The 13895-nt window shown below is 52.7% G+C and overlaps 1 protein-coding gene across 3 annotated transcripts in view; it reads left to right on the forward strand.

Moving 5' to 3' along the window:
- SLC25A19 (solute carrier family 25 member 19) overlaps nt 1-13590 on the forward strand; it is a 16020-nt gene extending 2430 nt beyond the window's left edge. For 2 of the 3 annotated variants that reach the window (XM_008693750.2, XM_040640237.1), the window contains exons 3-8: nt 895-1064; nt 1252-1407; nt 3165-3335; nt 9133-9316; nt 9759-9889; nt 11882-13590. In XM_008693750.2, coding sequence (XP_008691972.1) covers nt 909-1064; nt 1252-1407; nt 3165-3335; nt 9133-9316; nt 9759-9889; nt 11882-12064 — 981 coding nt within the window. In that variant the 5' untranslated portion in view covers nt 895-908 and the 3' untranslated portion in view covers nt 12065-13590. The remainder of the gene's footprint in view (nt 1-894; nt 1065-1251; nt 1408-3164; nt 3336-9132; nt 9317-9758; nt 9890-11881) is intronic. The other variant, XM_008693753.2, reaches the window with a different exon arrangement.
- Nucleotides 13591-13895: the final 305 nt, after the last annotated feature.

Consider the following 13895-nt stretch of genomic DNA (forward strand, 5'->3'; position numbering starts at 1 on the left):
GGGGGTGCTCTTTAGCTGAGCCCTGGTGCATGGGAGGGGCTGGCCTGGGGAAGAGTGAGTGGGGGGCACATGGGGGGAGGGGAGAGCCGCTGCATTTCAGACATGGGAAAGAGTAGGTGCAGAGGCAAGGTTGGCCGATAGGAGCTCAAGCAGTGTGTTCTAGGAACTGGTCAGGAGCAGAGCCCACCCCAGTTGAAGTGGCCGAAGGAAGGTCCAGGGTGAGGTTGAAGAAGTCCCCAGGGATCAGGTGGGCCAGGGAACATCACTTCAAAGCCTAGCACGGCTCCATTGCTGCAGCTGGGCCTGAGGTGTGCAAACTGGGGAGGAAATGCAGGAGGGCTCAGGAGTGGCTGGGCTCTTCCTTTGGATCATGTGGGCTTGTTGGGGAGTCCCATGGGTGCTCCTGGAGCCTGCATGTCAGACGTCTCCCTCGGTGCTCAGCTGCAGCGGGCTCTGCTCCCACACTGACTCAGCCTGGGACTTTACCTCAGGCGGGAGTTTGCCATAAAGCCCGGTGTCTTGGAAAGCAAGCTGATCTCTGGAAGTGAATGATTTCCTACCAAGCCTGTTGGTTCATTCAGTCGACAAATATAAGCACTCACCATGCTGGGCTCTGTTCCAGGTACTGGAAATACAGGGATGGGCAAATGAGAGCAAGGCCACGTTGTCACAGGTTCACATTCTCGTGGGGGAAAGTGGCAAGAAACAGATGTCCAGAATCGATGTCCAGTATATTAACGATATGCAGAAGAATAGAGCCGGGCAAGGGGAGAGAAGGGGATGTGGGTGCTGTGTTAGATGGGATGGTCGGGGAGGGCTGCTCTGAGGAGGTGGCTTGTGAGCAGAGACCCTAAGAACTTGCTCTGGTGTTTACTCCATGTCTGTTGCTTTTAGATTGAAACTGATGGATGTTGTATGGGCCAGAGGCAGGGATGGTTGGCTATGACCCCAAAGCCGATGGCAGGAGTATCTCCAGTTTTGAGGTGGCGGTGGCTGGGTCTGTGTCTGGACTTGTCACTCGGGTGATGGTCAGCCCCTTGGATGTCATCAAGATCCGTTTCCAGGTACCCTTCCCCTTGTTTTCCCCATGTAATGGCTAGAGGACATGTTTTCTCTTTCTTGTCAAAGCAGTTTCCAAAGCTTGGAATTTTGTCGAGAGCACTTCGCTGCCTTTGTTACATTTTCCACAATTTCTCCTTCTCACCCCACACCTGCCCCTGTTGTCCTGACCTTTTCAATTTTGATTCCTAGCTTCAGATTGAACGCCTGTCTCGCAGTGACCCCAGTGCAAAATACTATGGGATCCTGCAGGCTGGGAGACAGATTTTGCAAGAGGAAGGCCTCACAGCATTCTGGAAAGGACACGTCCCAGCCCAGCTTCTCTCTATAGGCTATGGAGCTGTCCAAGTAGGTGGCAGGGGGACGGGCCAGGGCCCTGGGTTAGTGTTGCTCAACAGAGGAGCATGGGGAGGTGGGGCCTGCAGGGACCCTGTCTGGGTAGGCGGTCACCACACTTCTGCTTGTCTTAACTGGGAAACTATGTGAAGTTTGAAGTCTGAAATTGAAGACGGAGTCAGACCAAGCTGTACCGTTTAGGCATTCCCTTCCCCACAACCCCGCAATGGGGGGACCTAGCCCCAACTGAATATTAATTAGGTGTTGCCCCCTAGGAGACTCTCCTGGCATCACGCCCCCAGTGGGCTTAGCAAATGTCGATACAAATCCTTTCATTTTTCAAAATAGCGTTTTCACATCTGTACTTCTGTGAACTTCCCAGCAGCACTGTGAGGAAGGTAGAACAGGTGTTCCGTGGATCCCAGAGAAGGGGAAGTGAGCTGAGCTGCCATAGGCCACACAGCCCGGACGTGGAGGGCAGGATGAGAACGCGGGCTCCGTAGCTTTTGTTCACATGTTCACGCCGCTCAGCGCCAGTTGATTCCTTTCTTTCTTTTTTTTTTTTCTTTTTTTTTAAAGACTTTATTTATTTGAGAGAGAGCGAGAGAGCCTGTGTGCCAGCAGGGGGAAGAGCAGAGGGAGAGGGACAAGCAAACTCCCCGCTGAGTGCAGAGCCCGACTTGGGGTTCGATGCCACGACCCCGAGATCATGACCTGAGCTGAAACCAAGAGTCGGATGCTGAACGACTGACCCCCCAGGTGCCCCGGCACCAGTTGATTCCTGGCGGGGGGGTGTACAGTCGTAGTGGGGGTAGGAGCCGGCCCAGGTGCAGTGCTCATTGTGAGCCAGGCCCTGCGTTAAGCCCTTGACGTGTGTTACCTCACAGCCATCCTTCCAGGGAGGCTCTGTTGTCGCCCCCATGTTACCGACAGAAGACGAGGCAGAGAGAGCTTACGTAATGAACCCAGCCAAAGTCACCAGCTGCAAAGTTGGCAGAATCAGGATTCCCACCCGGACAGCTAGAGCCAGAGTAGCCCCTGCCTGCCTTTCCTGCGATGTCACAGCGATGGCTCGGGTCAGGTGCTCATGGGTCGACGTGCCTCTGCGGCCAGCACTCTGATGCTGCAGTGTGACGAGTACACCCAGCCATGTGCTCTCGGACCCTGAGTCATCTTGAGCTGCCTGCAGCAGAGCTCAGCCCAGGATACGCGGAATTCTCCCGAGAGAATTTCTGCTCCAGGGCAGAGTGTCTGTCAAACAGAGTGCAGTCTGCCAGCTGCACTGAAGGGGTGCCCGCAGAGAATCATAACGGCTCTCCTCTCCCGGCTCTGAGGAAACACAGTTAATGAGTAGAACTTTCTTTCTTTTTTTTTAAGATTTTCTTTATTCAGTTGACAGCACAAGTAGCGGAAACAGCAGGCAGAGGGAGAGGGAGAAGCAGGCTCTCTGCTCAGCAAGGAGCCTGCTGTGGGGCTCGATCCCAGGACCCTGAGATCATGACCTGAGCCTCCCAGGCGCCCCTGAGTACAACTTTCTGATACAAAATTTTTCTCATCTATTTTCTTAACCCTCTGGATATTTGGCTCTACTCGAGTAGAGGATAAAATGGCATCTGCGCTTTGCACAAAATTATGTTTCTTGTATTCTGTCACTGCTCAGGGAGAGTATTTCCTCGTCCGTAGAACTGGGCCCCACCTGGGTCACGGTGGTGTACGGGGCGGGGCCGGGGGGGGCTGTTTCTCAATTACTTTGTCACGTGCTCTTGTAGTTTCTGTCGTTTGAACTGCTGACCGAGCTGGTGCACAGAGCCACCGAGTACGACGCCCGTGACTTCTCAGTGCACTTCGTGTGCGGCGGCCTGTCCGCCAGCGCCGCAACCCTGGCCGTGCAGCCCGTGGACGTGCTGCGCACTCGCTTTGCAGCTCAGGGCGAGCCCAAGGTGAGTGGCTGGGCCGGAGAAGGGGTGCCTGCGTAACAGAAGGGGAGCCGGGAGTCAGGGCTCTTTTCCAGAGAGGGAGCAAGACCCCCAGGCTTGCTGGGGTTTGCATCCCCTTGGTCGGTCCATCTGTAAGACCTGTAACCGTGCCAGGCGCTCGCAGCCCCGCGAGGGAGACAGAACCTCCAGGCGGGAAACCGAACGAGTCATGAGTAGTAGGCTGGACAGTAAAGGCGTCCGGGAGAGGGAGACTTGAGATCATATTTCTGGGTTATTGTGAGTGTTTTTGGTTTTCACAAAGAATGGATAGAGGAAATGGGACGGTTGAGTCAGACTGCAGGAAGAACTTCGTGAAAGGGAGGGATTAAATCCTGAAATAGACCTTCCCACCATAATCTTTGTTTCCGGGACATACGTAAGAATAGCTCTGTGTGTGTGTGAGCGTGTGCACCCATGCACGTGCTCAACCAAGAAAGAAGAATTTTCCTGTCTCCCTTCTGCTTGAGGGTATTTGGGTGGGAATGACACTGCTTAAGAACTGGACGTGCTTCAGAAGCACTGAGCCTTCCGTTCGGTTCCGTTGCCTGGGGTGGAGATCCGGGGCTGGTGGAGCCCTTTTGTTTAGGAGACATCCTGATGGCATTTTTGGTTTGGAAGGGCAAAGTGTCCTGGGAACAGTCTGCAAGCAAACGAATGGGACATGAGAGCTAGATCCTTCTGTATGGCACTTTAGTGGGAAATAGAGCTTTCTGCTGGTGGTGAAATGAGATGAGGGGCCCTAGGCACTGGGCAGAGAGATGGAGGGGAAGGGTGTTTGTAGTTGGAGAAGACACATAGCCCTCAGCAACATGGTGGCTGCTCGGATGGAAAAAAATGCGTGCTGGTGCTCCATCGGCTTCTCCACTCCGGGATGCTGGGGTCCTCTTCCGTGACTTCCCGGCCTTTAGTTAAAAAAAAGAAAAAAAATCTAGGGGCGCCTGGGTGGCACAGCGGTTAAGCGTCTGCCTTCGGCTCAGGGCGTGATCCCGGCATTCCGGGATGGAGCCCCACATCAGGCTCCTCTGCTATGAGCCTGCTTCTTCCTCTCCCACTCCCCCTGCTTGTGCTCCCTCTCTCGCTGGCTGTCTCGATCTCTGTCAAATAAATAAATAAAATCTTTAAAAAAAAAAAAAGAAAAAAAATCTAGGAGAGGATACACCTGAAACTAATATAATACTGTGTGTCAGTTACACTTCAATAATAAATTTTAAAGTGGCACCTGGGTGGCACAGCGGTTAAGCGTCTGCCTTCGGCTCTGGGCGTGATCCCGGTGTTATGGGATCGAGCCCCACATCAGGCTCCTCCGCTAGGAGCCTGCTTCTTCCTCTCCCACTCCCCCTGCTTGTGTTCCCTCTCTCGCTCGCTGTCTCTATCTCTGTCAAATAAATAAATAAAATCTTTAAAAATAATAATAATAATAATAAATTTTAAAAAGAGGTCTGTGAGAAGGAAAGGTATAAGAGAAAAGAGAATAACGTATTACCTCTCTGGCTTAGATGACTGAGATAGGGATTCTGGATTCTGGAATGATCAGGAAATCGTCTGCGTGCAAAAGTGAGTGGAAGAGATCTGTTTAAAAGCCGCAGACCCTCCGCCTTCCATAGATCAGTAGCAGCCATGGTGTGAAACCTCACCTTTAAAATGTTTCTTGGGGCGCCTGGGTGGCTCAGCTGGTTAAGCGTCGGCCTTCAGCTCAGGTCATGATCCCCGGGTCCTGGGATGGAGCCCCGCGTCAGGGCTCGTTGCTCAGCGGGGAGCCTGCTTCTCCCTCTCCTCTCCACTCATCCTCTCTCTCTCTCTCACACTATCTCTGTTGCTATCTCTCTCTCTCAAATAAATAAGTTAATAAAATCTTTAAAATGTTTCTTAATCAGGGGTGCCTGGTGGCTCAGTTGGTTGACCGTCCAACTCTCGGTTTATGCTCAGGTTGTGATCTCAGCGTTGTGACAGCGAGCCCTGCATCAGGGCTCCTCGCTCAGCATGGAGGCTGCTTGAGATTCTCTCTCCCTTTCCCTGTGCCCCTCCCCCTGCTGTGTGCACTCGTTCTCGTCTCTCTCACATACACAGTAAAACTCACTCTTTTTAGTATCCAGCTCTCTGACTTTTTTCGGGGGGAAGGACCCTGCTGAGGGTCCAAGTAGACCCTGCTGAGTATGGAACCCCACCCGGGGCTCCCTCCCAGGGCTCCGAGATCATGACGCAAGCCCAAGTCAGACGCTCAACCAGCTGAGCCACCCAGGAGCCCCTCTGTGACTTCTCATGAATGCATGCAGTCACAGAACCACTACTATAATCGAGATAGAAAACAAAAGTTCATCACCGCCAAAACGTCCTCCTGGCCCTCTAGAGTCAGTCCCTCTCCGTTGCCAGCCTCTGTTAACCACTGATCTGTCTTCTGGCTGAAGTTTGATCTTTTTCAGAATGTCACTTACAGGGACTATGTCTTACGTAGTTGTAAGAGTGGGCGCCCTTCACTTGGCATCTGTACCTGGGAGCCATCCATGCCACACGCGGGAGAGGTCAGTTCCTTCTCCTTGCTGCCTAATATTCTGTCCTGTGGCCCTACCATGGTTTGTTAGTTGGAAGGTGTCAGGGTGGTTCTCCAGTCTTTTGGTGATTGTGAATAAAACCACTACGAACATTCACATACGGGTTATTGTGTGAACATTTTGTTTCTCTGGGGTGAATACCTGGGGGTGGGATTGCTGAGTTGTGAAAGCGTTCAGTTTTGAGGAAAAGCCGACCTGCTTCCTACATGGCTGTGCCGTTTTGCCTTCCCACCAACAGTCCCAGCTGTTCCTCAGCCTCACCAATACTTAGTATTATCTGGTTTTTGTTTTTATTTTATTCTTTTTAAAATTTTAATTTTTTAATTTAAATTCAATTAATTAACATATAAGTATATTATTTGTCTCAGGCGTACAGGTCTGTGACTCCTCAGTCTTACGTGATACTCAGGGCTCATTACGTCACGTGCCCTCCCCTGTGTCCATCACCCAGTCACCCAGTCCCCCCACCTGCCTCCCCTCCAGCAACCCTCAGTTTGTTTCCTATGGTTAAGAGTCTCTTATGCTTTGTCTCCTTCTCTGGTTTTGTCTTATTTTTTTTTTCTTCTCTTCCCTTCTGATCCTCTGCCTTGTTTTTTAAATTCCACATATGACTGAGATCATATCATCATTGTCTTTCTCTGATTGACTGACTTTGCTTAGCATGATACCCTCTGGTCCCATCCGCAATTTTATTCTTTTCTAAAGATTGATCTATTTATTTGAGAACGAGAGAGAACAAGTGTGCCTGTGAGCAGGGGGAGGGGCAGAGGGAAAGAATCTCAAGCCGACTCCCCGCTGAGCACGGAGCCTGACACGGGGCTCCATCTCAGGACCCTGAAGTCATGACCTGAGCTGAAACCATGAGTTGGCGCTTAACCGACTCAGCCACCCAGGTGCCCCTATTTTTATCTTATTCTTTTAAATTTTAGCCATTCCACTAGATGTGAATCGTGGTATGTCACCGTGATTTTACCACAGAGATGTTGAGTGTCTATTTTGTGCTTACCGGCCCTCTGTGTAGCTTCCTCGCCGAAGCAGTCTGTTCAAGTTGTTTTCCAGTTTTGGTCGCTTGTCGTTTTTGTTTTACACATTTTTTCTGAGCCTGGCCGTGGCTGTCTTCATGTCCTTATCGTCAATTTTTTGCAGAGCAGATGTTTTTAATTTTTTTTAAAGATTTTATTTATTTATTAGAGAGAGAGAGCGCACGCACACAACCAGGGGGAGCAGCAGGCAGAGGGAGAAGCAGGCTCCCCACTGAGCAGGGAGCCCCACATGGGGCTCGATCCCAGGACCCTGGGATCATGACCTGAGCCGAAGGCAGACACTTCACCGACTGAGCCACCCAGGTGCCCCAGTAAAGGCCTAATTTATCAAATTGTTCTTTTGTGGATTTTGCTTTTGGTATTTTATCTAAGAAACCTTTGCATAGGGGCGCCTGGGTGGCACAGCAGTTAAGCGTCTGCCTTCGGCTCAGGGCGTGATCCCAGCGTTCTGGGATCGAGCCCCACATCAGGCTCCTCCGCTATGAGCCTGCTTCTTCCTCTCCCACTCCCCCTGCTTGTGTTCCCTCTTTCGCTGGCTGTCTCTATCTCTGTCAAATAAATAAATAAAATCTTTAAAAAAAAAAAAAAACACAAAACCTTTGCATAGGGGCCCCTAAGTGTCCAACTGTTGGTCTCACATCAGGTCATGATCTCGCAATCATGGGATTGAGCCCTGCACAGGGCTCTGCTCAGCGTGGAGTCTGCTTCAGATTCTCTCCCCCTCCTTCCACTCTTGCTCTCTCTCTGTCTTTCAAATAAATAAGTAAAATCTTTAAAAAAAGAAAAAAGAAAGAAATCTGCCTAACTCAAATTCACAAAGATTTTTTTCCCTCAAGAGTTTGTCTTGTTCTCTGAATCTTACCTCTTTTTTAAATAGACCCTTCCCTTTTATCACAGAGGTGATGCCTTCTCTGTGGCCTGAGAATATCAGTTCCAGTTTTGTGGTTGGCCTCTGTTTCCCTTTGTTTCCTTCTTCTGTCTATACTTCCTTCCAGGTGATTTCTGTATCCCCCATTGATCATTTTGGTCTCTGTTTTTCTTTTTTCCTTTGGTTTTTTGTTTTTTGTTTTTGTAACTACTGTGGGTTACAGGATCTCGTGACCCTGAGATCAAGAGTCACACACTCTACTGACTGAGCCAGCCAGGCGCCCTGGTCTCCATTTTTTATGAGGGCTTTCCTCAGATGTCTGGTGACCCTTGGCTGCCAGCCTGGTGTTAACGGGGGCACAGAGAAGCAGAGTGGGACTGTGGGCGCATGGCAGGCTTGTTGCCCGATGGCCTTTCTCTGAGGCTTGGCCCTTTCGTGGAGGTCCCCAGGGTGAAATCCTTCGGCGTGGCTGCCAGCATCTGGGAGCTAAGAGGGGAGGAGGTAGCCAGGGTCCTCCCTTCTCCGTGCAGTGTCCCTCCCTCAGCTGCCCTGTCCCCTCGGTGCCTCGCCGTGCCCACAGCCCCTCTGGTCCACTGCAAAGAATGCGTCGAATGGAAGGGTACTAAGAAAAATCAATGCCTTGTGGTCTCCCTGCATGGAGACTGCCTGTTGACAGGTTAGAAAAGGTTAAATATATGCACACGGCAAAAAATCCACAGAGCATAAAATGGTAAGAGTAAATCTCCCTCCTCCCCGCCCTGCCTTTCCCTCCGTAGAGGTCATGCTCGCCCTTCCCCGTTTCTCGTGTATCCCTGGGGGCGGGGGGGGGGGGCCCTGCATAGTTTGTTCCTGCACGGTCACTAAAGCCGCTCTTCAGCCTCTCACTGTGCTCATTCAACTATGTGTTTGGGGATTATTCCCAATCCATTGCATAGATGGCGTGATCCTGTTTCAACGGCTGCTCTGTGTCCTTCTGGACGGGTGTGTCGTCATGTATGTAACCACCACCCGAGGGTGGATGCTGCGTCTTTGCTGTCCCGCAGGACGCGAGGGCAGCCGTCCTCGGACACGTACCGTTGTGCACTTGTGCAGACATACTGGTCTTGTCAATAGCTAGGAAGGGAGTTGCTGGAAAACCCCACCCCTGGGATTTTTGTCCAGCATTTTCTTTGTGCCCTTGGCAGGATAAGTCATGCTCCCAGCGGCTGGGATTTTAGCCGAGGCGAGGGGAGCGTGATGGGCTGTGTTCTGGGGCCAGACCGCCCCCGCACATTCACTCGAGCTGCCTGTGTACCGTCCAGGTGTATAAAACCCTGCGAGATGCCGTGGTGACCATGTACCGGACCGAAGGCCCATTGGTTTTCTACAAAGGCTTGAACCCCACCTTGATTGCCATCTTCCCCTACGCCGGGTTCCAGTTCTCCTTTTACAGCGCCTTGAAGCACGTGCACGAATGGGTCCTGCCCGCCCAGGGAAGGAAGAACGGTGAGAGAGCCCTCATACGAAGAGAATCCGGGTCTCCACTGTCCCCCTCCCGCAAGCCCTCTCTATCCGATCCTTGTACGGGCTGAGGTCTTCCTGTCAGAGGCTAGCACATCCCCGTTCTCCAAACCCTGCCAACCAAACCAACCAAGCCAGCCGCTTGCAGACCCTTTCTTTCAGCTCTTGCCACCCCAGCAGTGGCACTGTTGACATTTATTTCCTCCCAAGCCTTGAACCGAGTCACACCGCAGAGCCTGCAAGTTCCTATTCCATTCCCTCCTTATTGCCGGCCGTGCCCAGAGTGGCCGTGTGTGGTTCTCCTCGGAGATTCAGGATGCTGGTGGGTCTTAGTTTTATGGTGGAGGCTTAGAGCTCTTGACCTTGAACTTGTCTTCCCCCCGATTGCACTTCCCTCATGTTCCCCCTCAATCCCACTTTGGTTCAGAGAACCTCAAAAACCTGCTGTGTGGCAGTGGAGCCGGAGTCATCAGCAAGACCCTCACGTACCCCCTGGACCTCTTCAAGAAACGGCTGCAGGTCGGAGGGTTTGAGCAGGCCCGAGCCACCTTTGGCCAGGTGAGCCATTCCCCTGCAGAGAGCTCTGAGCCTTGCCCCTCCCCTGCCCATTGGTCAGCATTAGCCCACAGCCCATCCCTGGGGATCCCCAAACACATGGGAAAACCACACATAAGCCCTGTGCATGTTGGACATTGGGACGATCCGATCCAGGCAAAGGAGGGTTCAGTGTTTGCTCTTAAAGAGTGTTCAGCTCAGGGTGCCTGGGGGCTCAGTAGGTTAAGTGTCTGACTCTTTGGTCTCAGCTCAGGTCTTGATCTGGGGGTTGTGAGTTCAAGCCCTGTGTTGGGCTCCACGATGGGCATGGAGCCTACCTCAAGTAAAAAAAGAAAAAGTGTTCAGTTCAGTTTGGGACAAAGAATATAATCACATAAGAAGGGTGATTTTGTTGAAGGGTGCCGGTTGGCACGGTTGAGCGTCTGACTCCTGGTTTCCGCTCAGGTCGTGATATCAGGTTTGTGGGTCAAGCCCCACGTTGGGCTCCGTGCTTGGTGTGGAGTCTGCTTGTCCCTCTCCCTCTGCTCCTCCCCTGCTCTCAAGCTCGAGCGCGCCTGCTCCCTCTCTCTCTCTCTCTCTCAAATAAATAAATAAACAAACGTTAAGTAGAGATACGTCCTCAAAATACTAAAAAACATGGAGGAGACTCCCGCTGGAGCATGAGATTGTTTGCTTTATTCTGTAGGGGTTCCTGGAGAGGGGGAATGAAATCTGATCAACTAAATTATATTTTAAAGGCACTAGAAGGGTTTGTCATTCACAGAAACCCCCATTATAGGTGATCTCGTAATGTTAAGAATCATTCCCTAGTCAGCTTGGGTTTTGCAAACTGGATTTTTACCTGCTGCTTTAGGGGCACCATGGCCTGGTGGGCTGGGGGTAGAGCAAGGGGGAGTAACTCCAGTGCTCTCCCCTCCGGAACCTGGGAACCTGGGACAAACATGCCCGACAGATGTCAGAGGAGAAGAGTGGCGTGGAACGGGACACGGAAGGGAAACAGCACTCCTTACTTGGGGGAAGGGAAAGAATTGAGTTAGCTGTAATACATCTTTGTAGGAAATTCAGAGACGTCCCGGAGACAAAAAGGTAAACCTGACTCCCAGCACTGCCCACCCAGAGATAATCACGGAACCTTTGGCTATAGTTCTGTTTCTTTGCATAAACATACACGTGTACGTTTTAACACAGGGTGGAATACAAGGTTTTATAACCTCCTTTTTCCACTTACGAACTTGTCCTGAGGGAATGGTTTGAATTTGCACAGGGAGAGTTGGTGAGAGCCCAGGACAGAGGAGAGAGCCTTGCTCCTAACAGACTTTGTGGCCAGTTTGGTGGGAGGACCAGTGGGGGATGAGGGCAGATCAGGGAGGGAAGCTGAGGCCAAATGGGGCAGCACCCTGAACACCAGGCTGTGGGGCTTTGATTTGATTCTTTTTTTCTCTTCCTTTCCCCCTTTTTTTAAGTAAGCTCTATGCCCAGCGTGGGACTTGAACTCATGACCCTGAGATCAAGAGTCCCACACTACCAACTGAGCCAGCCAGACTCCTCTTGATTGTTTATAATGTTGTTGTCATCGCAACGGGGAGTTGGTGGAGCTGTGGAGAGAGCGGGGCTTGAGGGGAGTTGAGTCTTGGGGACGCGAGTCTGGCAGCGGTATGTGGTGAACTGAGAAGGCCAGGCTACAGGCCAGAGCTCACGAGGGCCAGATTGAGATCCACTGCCCACCAGGGGGGCCGGGGGGATGGGGGAAAGGGTCTGTAAGAGGCCCAGTCGGTAGGAGCTCTGTCCAGTGCTGATTTCCAGGCGCTGCATCTGGTAAGTCTGAATTATTAGTCTACTTGGAAGAGAAGGAAAAGGTTCACTCCTCTGTCCTTTTTGCGTTCGTTGCTTTGTCCAGCAAGTGCCGACGTGGAGCTGTGACATGCCAGCTGCTGGGCTGACAGGAGAATAGAGCCAGCATCCGCGTGTTAATCACTCCGTCTGTCCTCTGCCCAGGTTCGCAGCTATAGGGGCCTCCTGCATTGTGCCCAGCAGGTGCTACGAGAGGAAGGCCCCACGGGCTTCTTCAAGGGCCTGTCCCCCAGCCTGCTGAAGGCTGCTCTCTCCACTGGCTTCGTGTTCTTCTGGTATGAGCTCTTCTGTAACCTTTTCCACCACATGAAGAAGGCGGACAGCTAGCCCCGAGGGCGGGAAGGGCGGCCTCCCTAAAGAAGGCGGACTCCTCTATCATTTCTTGTTGCGCTGAGAGCTGCTGCCCACTCCCTGCCTGCCAGCCAGCTCTGCCATCACTAGGACAAGGGCTTTCTTGGGGAGAATGCAGGACTTGGTCTGTGGGGACGCAGCCACGTCGGTCAGAAGGAGCTTGAGGTGGTTTCTCTGTGTGGTCCATGTTCACGGGAAAGGCAGCAGCGGCCACCCTGCGCTTCTCAGCACCTTCTGCCCAGAGAACCGTCTGGGCTCTGGGGGCAGAGGGCCACGGCTGGAGCCTGAGGGCTGGGATTGGGCCCTTTGCGGGGCCTGGTCCTCCCGTGTGCACTCTTACTCCCACAATTTAATATACAGTGAAGCTAAGAGCACATTCCTTATTTCACTCCATCTTCCCTTCCCATCACATCCCTGCTCACAAAGTATGAGCGAAGGAACCCTTGCCTTCCTCAGATTCCATTTTTCTCAGTACTGTTCCTCACACAGCTTTGCTTCTGGTTCTGGAGGGAAGAATTAGTCACTTTATACTCCCCCCACCCCATGCCCAGATCCTCCTGTCTGTGAAGTCCTGCTCAAGCTGTTCTCTTCCTGGGTGGGACAGAGCATGGCTAAGGGCCTCTGGGGAAAACACATCCCAGCAGCCCACAAGAAGTGGGGGCTGTGCTGATGGGGAGGAGCTGTGGGTAAAGGTGGTGGCCCTTTTCCCCAATCTACCTGCTACACTCCTCTTCCAGGGGGTGGGGGCGAGAGCCTCACAGCTGGGCCAGTTGGCATCAGCTGCCCGTTCAGCGTCCCCCTCCTTGGCTTAGCATGGTTCTGTGTGTATTGTGTCGCCCCAGAAGGGCCGCTGCTCTGAAGCAGCCTCATGAAGGGGGTGGTAGAAGGAAAGGGCTGGGCAGCCAGCCTGCTGAGGGTAGTGGTATCTAGGGGTGGGGGGTTGTCAGCATAAGAACTCACAACAGCTACTCATAGGGGCACAGAGGAGAAACTGCAGTTAGGGGGTGAGACCAGGAAATCTACAGAACATGACCACCACCCTTTCCAACCTGTTCTGCGCCCTCCCCCCCACCCCCCGGGAGCCTGGCCTGCAGGGTTGCTCTGCAGGGGGAGCCAGGGTAGAGGAGCACCAGAGCCCGTTGCAGGATTTCACCCTGCCCTCAGTCTGGGCTCTGGCTCCAGCGTCTGCTCTCACTTAGGAGGAAAGCAGGGGTCAGCAGCAGGCCTGTGTGGGTGTCATGACCCTTGGACCCCTTCTGTCATCAGAACTGTTTTGGCTCTGGCCTGGGGCTTTGTGACGTGTCTGAGACCCTGAATCCTGAAGTTTCCCTGCTCCTGGCTGCTGATTATGAAGGTCCAGGCTGTGGGTAGGGGGTGCTCCAACACCCACAGGGTTTGGGGCACTGGAGGCCTGGGCTTGGGGCTGCAGGAAAGCGGCTGCCTGAATGTATTTTTTAAGAAATTCCACGTTAGTGGAATAAAATAAACTCTCTTCTCTCCTACTCATTATTTTGCTGCAGCTGCTCTTTCTCAGCCATCTGCTGGTGACCACTTCGACCAGCTCTCTTAACAGAAGGACTTTGGCCACAGGAAACCGCCATGGACACTTGAATGCGATGGGGAGAGGCGCCTTTGCAGCCCCTTCTGGTTGCCCTCCTGCAGCCCAGGGCCAGCCTCAGGGATGGCCCTCGGCTGCTGGGCCCGCGCCTCGTCCCCAGCCCCACCCACGACCAAGTCAGGGGCTTGTCCAGCTTGTCACTCCCAACACCTCCCAAGTGGCAGCCTGGCCGGGGGGGGGGGGGGGGGG

The sequence above is a fragment of the Ursus maritimus genome, unplaced genomic scaffold, assembly GCF_017311325.1.
Source record: "Ursus maritimus isolate PB19 unplaced genomic scaffold, ASM1731132v1 scaffold_24, whole genome shotgun sequence".
In the NCBI taxonomy this organism is placed as follows: domain Eukaryota; kingdom Metazoa; phylum Chordata; class Mammalia; order Carnivora; family Ursidae; genus Ursus; species Ursus maritimus.